The sequence below is a fragment of the Thecamonas trahens genome (assembly GCF_000142905.1).
Source record: "Thecamonas trahens ATCC 50062 unplaced genomic scaffold supercont1.106, whole genome shotgun sequence".
NCBI classification, from domain to species: Eukaryota; order Apusomonadida; family Apusomonadidae; genus Thecamonas; species Thecamonas trahens.
The window spans coordinates 1-5983 of record NW_013657574.1 but is presented as its reverse complement, the minus strand read 5'-3'; the positions used below and the strand labels follow the sequence as shown (position 1 = coordinate 5983).

The window sequence follows — 5983 nt, the reverse complement described above, 5'->3', positions numbered from 1 at the left end:
ACGGAGAAGAGCGAGGAGGGGACCTTGCTGTGGGCCGGCTCGCGGCACCGCGAGACCAGCTGGACCTGGAGAGTCTCGGCCATGGTTCAGACGAGTGGTGGCTGGCGAGTGGTGACCGGTGACCGGCGACGTGCGATGGGCGATGGGCGATGGGGGGCGATGGCAGGGGAGAGGGGAAAGAAGGTGCGATGGAAACGTGTTTGATTGGCGGGGGCGTATGATGCTGGCGCCGGGGCAAGCGCTGTTCGTCACTCGCTGGTGATGAGGTTATGGTTATGGACGGCCTCGGTAACGTCTCGCGCGGGATCAAGCTCGCATACGTCCTCCACGACAGCTGTGTTGAGGGCACGATTGATGAGGAGCTCCCACTTGTCGGCGAGGTCGGACGTAGGGAGCCGAATGCGGACAATAGTCTCAGTTGATCGGGAGAGGAGATCCGAGCGCGCAAAGAGGCCAGTTCTGGTGACCCAGCCATCGAGGGTGGCGTAGCCGGCAACAGGATGTGGTTCGATGGTGATGTCACGCTCGCCGAGGCGGACGACTTGGAGCGCCTGGTGCGGGTACTTGGCAAGCGCGCGATCTTGGCTCTCCTCGCTGTGGAATATCAGCAGCTTGTTGCAGGTGAGCATGAGGAAGCGAGATCGCCAGGGAAAGAGCATGCCGCCGGTGTGGATGTGCGCTGCACTGGTGGCCAGAGGCGGCGAGAGCACATTGTCCGAGTCGTGAAGGATCGGGTTGGAGGTGACCGACTCCCACACGTGCTCGACCAATGCGCGCGGCACGCCGAGCCCGGAGCAGTTTTGCACAAACGAGGACCGGGTAAAGCCCGAGATGGTGTGCGATGAGTGGGCATCGGTGTTGAGCATGACGGCGGCGAACGAGAGAACGTACGCTGCGTCGACTGTGAGCAGATTGGTAAAGCCGTTGTCGTCGATGACGACGTCCTGAGCTGACGAGGCCGTGACTTCCGGGTTGGCGCTGCAGTACGCCTTGGCAAAGGTATGCATGATTCGATCAATGGCCTGGGCCTCACCAGGCATCCACAGAGGGTGCAAGAAATCGCGCAGCGCGTCGGCAAAGTCGAGCCCGACAAGCGCTGGCATCCGCGCCATCACGTACCAATCGCGCGCAGCCGCGTACGTTGCAGAGCCAAGGAGCTCGCCGATACGACGCTTGGAAATGCCCGGTGTGTAAAAGACAAAGTCAAAGACCTTGGTGTCGACACCAACCTCATCGTCCTTTTCCATGCAATCAAACAGCGCCAGCGACTGTAGGTACGCGAGCGCGTCGTCGAGGCTTGGCGCCTTGTTAAAGTTGCAGGTCACCGTCTGCTGAGTCGCGATCCGCCAGCGGAGCTCATCCGCCCAAGAGTGGGACGGGCTGTCGGCGATGAGCCGTCTCCGGCTCATCGGTGGCACATCGCCAAGTGTTTCGATGTACTTTGCTCGCCACACCATGTTGTCGCGCACAAGCCACGCCAGTTGCGTGCACGTCGACGCCAGCGCCGCCACGTCGCCTGCCCCGAGCATCTTGCCTATCTCAACCAGCAGCTCAGCTGGGAGATCCAGCAGCGTGGCTTCATTGTGTGCAGCCATGGCAAATGTATCAGCTGCCAGCGTGGGAGTCTCTCACCACTGCATGTGCTCCCGGTCCGAGTGCGCGTTTTGTGGGCACTGCCTTTTTTTCAGCCATACGCCCGTCATCACCTCGGCAGCTGCCACGTCTCGGAACACAACATCTATGCGTCGCCAACGGCCACACAGCTGCGCTCGCTACAGCTTTAACCAGGTGAGGGGTGGGAGTGATCTCTGATGAGAAGTAGGGGGGAAAGACGGGGAGAGGGGGAGGGGGGGAGGGGGCGAGGGGAGGGCGGTGACGAATCTGCTGGTGATCCAGAGGGGGGGGGCGACCGTTGCGACAAAATATTCAAACTTTTTGCAACGGCGCACACTCGACGTAAGCATGAGTACGACGACGAGCATGCCCATTCCCCACCACTTGGTTCTTCCCTCCCCCACATGCACATGCACCGACTTATCATTCTCGCCCCCCTCCCCTTCTGTTCTCTTGCTCAGGCTTCTTTGGATGGGGCCGCAGGCCCTCGTTTGGGTCGATTGTGTACGGCTCGCCGTCAGCGCCGCCAACGGCTGGTGGCAGTGCGTATGGCTCGATGAACTCGACAACAACGTCGGCTACAGCAGACAACAGGGAAGAGTTGGAGGCGCTCAAGCGGGAGGAAGCCGAGCTGCGGAGCGAGCGCGATGCCCTGCTCACAAAGCTGGCAAATGCCGACGCCAAGCTGGCGGCCCAGAAGCGCGACCTGGAAGTTGCCGGAGCCGCAGGTCTCAAGCTCCAGGAGGACGTCGCCGCTGTCCGCCGCGCACTGACTGAGGCTCGCGCCGAACGGGATGCCGCCAACGACAAGGTTTACGAGTTGGAGCGCGAGGCGCGTTCCCAGGCCAACGCCATGATCGACCTCAAGCTCGAGCATCAGGAGGAGATGCTCGACGCTAATGAGAAGCTCGCAGCGGTTTCGGCCGATGCCGACGCCGCCGACGCTGCAGCGCGTGCCGCCAAGGACACTATTCGCAAGCTCAACACCGAGCTCGAGTCGTTGCACGACACCAACGACAAGCTCAAGTGCGAGGCCGAGGACGCCCGCTCGGCCATGGCCGACCTGAAGGCCAAGCTCGAGGCCGCGCACTCGGCAGCGTGCTCATCGCAGTCGTCGCTGGCCTTGGCACGGGCCGCAGAGCACGCGCTCAAGGCCGAGCTCGAGACTGCGCGTACACGCATTGCCGAGCTGGAGGCAGCCAGCGCCGCAGCTGGTGAGCCGGCTCAGGAGTCTGCTCCCGAGTCGTCCATCTCCTCCGAGCTGGCCAACGTAGCGTCGATCGTCGCGTCAGCGGTCGACGGCCTCAACGGAGTCAACTCTGGTGAGCAGAGCCCGGACCTCTCGGTCCTCCGCGAGCAGTTCCTCAAGCTCTCGGCGTATGTGCAGACGCTCAAGAAAAAGGTGGCGAGCGGCGGGTCCGGTGGAGGCGCGGGTGCCGGCGATGTCACGCTGCAGCTGCGCAAGGCCAAGAAGACGATCAAGTCACTTATGGCGGCCAACAAGGTGCTGGAGGCCAAGGATGGGGCGCCCAACGTGCAGGAGCTGTGCGACAAGCTCCGGATTGTCAACGCTGAAAAGGTAGCACTCGAGTCGCAGCTCGAGGCGACGACCCACGCGTCGCGTACCGCCGTCGCTGCCCGCGACAAGGCCGAGATGAAAAAGAAGAAGGCGTTGGCGGCTGTCAAGCGCCGCGACGCCACCATCGCCGAGCTGGAAGCCAAGCTCTCGGTTGTGCCTGCAGGTTCGCCTGCACCAGTGCCGGAAGCCACAAGTGGTGACGAGCGGTCGCAGGTGGTTGCGGCGGCAGCAGCGGCGGCACGGAGCCGGCTGCTTGACGTGTGCCTCGACAAGCTGGCAGGCGTCGAGGCAGAGCTGTACAAGGCCAAGTCGGACCTCGAGGCTGCAGACATGCAGATTGGGCTCGACGACGCGTACATCCGCGAGATGGAGAGCGCATACAAGGACAACTACAAGCACCTGGCCGAGGCCAAAGAGGCCGAGATCAAGAAGCTGCAGGCGCAGCTGCACGCGCAAGACGACGCAGCCGAGTTTACCATTGTCCGGCAAAAGGCCAAGATCTCCGAGCTGGAGCTCGAGGCCGAGGCCGCGGCTAAGGAGCTCGTGGCCGAAAAGGCGGCGCACGCCAAGGAGCGCGAGGTGGCGGCTGCCGAGCGCGCAGCGCGGGTCCGTGCCGAGCTCGAGGCCAAGCTTGCGCGGGCAGCCGCAGCCGCAGCAGCGGCTGGTGACGGGGGTGCTGACGAGAACGTGTGCGACAACGCTAGAGCGGAGCGGGTCGGCCGCGAGCGGATCCGCGACCAGTCCAACCGCGAGCGGTCGCGGTCGCAGCCACGCCAGACAGCGTCGTCCAAGCCGGCATCCAAGACGATAGCGCCGATGGGCGCCAGTGGGATGCCCGCCGGCATGATGCGCCGGCGGCAGTCGATCGACGCCGGTGCTATGGGCATGTCGCCGCGGCGGATGCGATCGCCGTCGCCGGGCCCACCGGGCGGGTTCATGCACCGCCCGCGCGCGGTCTCGCCGCATCCGGTGCCGTTTGCTGTTGCTGCCAACGGCAACGGCACCTCGTCGCCTTTCCGCATGCCATCGCGGTCTCAATACTCGGTGCGCATGGTGTAACAATGAAGAATACTAACCTCTTCTCGCGCGGCAGTGCTATGCATGGGGCTCGTCGCTGTCGGCAGTCATAGTGCACGCCATGCGGATAGCTGCAGAGACATCCACGTCGGCGGGGAGGGCGAGGAGGAAGGCTTCGACCGCGGCCGCCGACTTGAAGCCGAGCAGCTTGGGTGTATACGAGTAGAGCAGCGCATACGACATGAACACAAACAGGTCCGGGCCAAGAGCGAGAGTGCAGTCGAGCAGCCGTTCGACAGAGTCGGAAGCGAGCGTGCCCAGGAAGAGCGAGGCAAGCCAGGCCGAGACCGGTCGGTGCAGGTCCAGCTCGAGCTCATCAAAGTGGGCGGCAAGCCGTGCAGACTTTGACGTAAGGAGCCCGCTCAGCCGCGAGACAATGGTGTCGAGCCAGTCAGGGTAGTCGTCGACGACCGAGACCAGCACCCGGTCCATCAGGCCAGAGAAGCAGGCGTAGGCCTCAGCCTCGTCGTCGAGGACTGCCGCTGTCAGGTACGCGGCTGCGGCCTGGAGCTGGAGCGCGGGGAGCGGTGGGACAGCCTGGCGGGCCAACCTACGCTTCTGTGGGTGTGAGGCGAGGCTGCCTGCAATCTGATGGTGGAGCGAGAGCGCATGTGGAGACGAGGCCGAGACAACGTGTGGCGCAAGGAGGTGCGAGCCGCCAACCTCGTCGTCCGAGTCGCGATCGTCAGCGAAAAGCAGGTCGGCGAGCATGGCTTCGGCGTCGGGATCGCCGTCGCTGCTAGACTGTCGCGAGAGGAGGTTTGGCCGCGGCGTAGATGCCGGCGAGAGTGCGCCGGCGGTGGCATGGACTCTGAGGAGGCGCAGTGCGATGGTCCGCACGGCCTCGTCCTCCTCTTCGCCGGCATGGGCCGAGGCGAGCGGCGGCAGCGAGTTGGCAAGCCCGTCCAGCACATCAGCGTACGTGGACGGAAGCAAAACGCCGACAACCGCAGCGAGGTCGTTGTACGCCTCCCGCGAGCACCCAGACACCAGCTCCCAAGCAGCTTGCGGCGGCGGAAGCGCGCCGGTGAGGAGCCGCCAGACCAGCGGGCGGAACTCGTGCGGGGCGCCGGCAGAGCGGACGACAGCGGCACGGAGTGCATCCGTGTCAACCACCTCGGACGAGAGGATGGCCGCGACTGAGAGGTTGCGGGCGGGTTGCGGAGGGGGGGCGCCGTGATGCGGCGTGTGGGCCTGGTGCGCCGCGGCAGCCGAGGCCGAGAGAGAGGCCATGGCCGATCCGGCAGCCAGCGCGGCCGAGACCGAGGTACCTGCGGCGACCGAGTCGCCAAGTCCGACCGCGCCGCCATGATCCGGCTCGGGCATGGCGGCGCGCGCGACAGCAGCGACGGAGGCCTGTGTCGGGGTGTTGAGCGCCGGCGGCGACGGCAGATGCATGGACGGCGGCGATGACAGCTCTGCGGAAGCAAGAATGGGCAGCACCAGCGCCCGATCCTTCCGGCCCACACTACGACCATCATCAACACGAGGTGCGAGGTTGTCTGACGGTGCCGTGTCGTCGGCAGTCGCCCGCGTGGGCGGCGGGAAGTCGAGCCGGTGCAGAGCCGGGAACTCTCCCTGCGACGGCGAGGTGGGCGGAGTGGTGGGTGTACCTGGTACGCCCATCTTCCGCAGGAAGCCTGCGCGGAAGTTATTGCCCCGCATGGGTACGAACGGGTGGGTGGAGGTGGGAGGGGGGGGGGGGGGGGGGTT

General features: G+C 65.0%; 3 protein-coding genes across 3 annotated transcripts; 1 reads left to right on the top strand and 2 right to left on the bottom strand.

Annotated features, from left to right (window-relative positions):
- Positions 1-248: 248 nt before the first annotated feature.
- Positions 249-1595, bottom strand: AMSG_11552 (uncharacterized protein; the record flags this gene model as incomplete). The annotated part of the gene is made up of 1 exon (XM_013897143.1): positions 249-1595. The coding sequence occupies one exon, from the start codon at positions 1593-1595 to the stop codon at positions 249-251; it is 1347 nt and encodes a 448-aa protein (XP_013752597.1).
- Positions 1596-2075: 480 nt separating this feature from the next.
- AMSG_11551 (uncharacterized protein) lies at positions 2076-4269 on the top strand (the record flags this gene model as incomplete). Its single annotated transcript, XM_013897142.1, has 1 exon — positions 2076-4269. A coding segment is annotated over one exon (2177 nt), but the record flags the coding sequence as incomplete, so codon positions are not given.
- AMSG_11550 (uncharacterized protein) lies at positions 4234-5844 on the bottom strand (the record flags this gene model as incomplete). Its single annotated transcript, XM_013897141.1, has 1 exon — positions 4234-5844. A coding segment is annotated over one exon (1556 nt), but the record flags the coding sequence as incomplete, so codon positions are not given.
- Between the last annotated feature and the right edge of the window lie 139 nt (positions 5845-5983).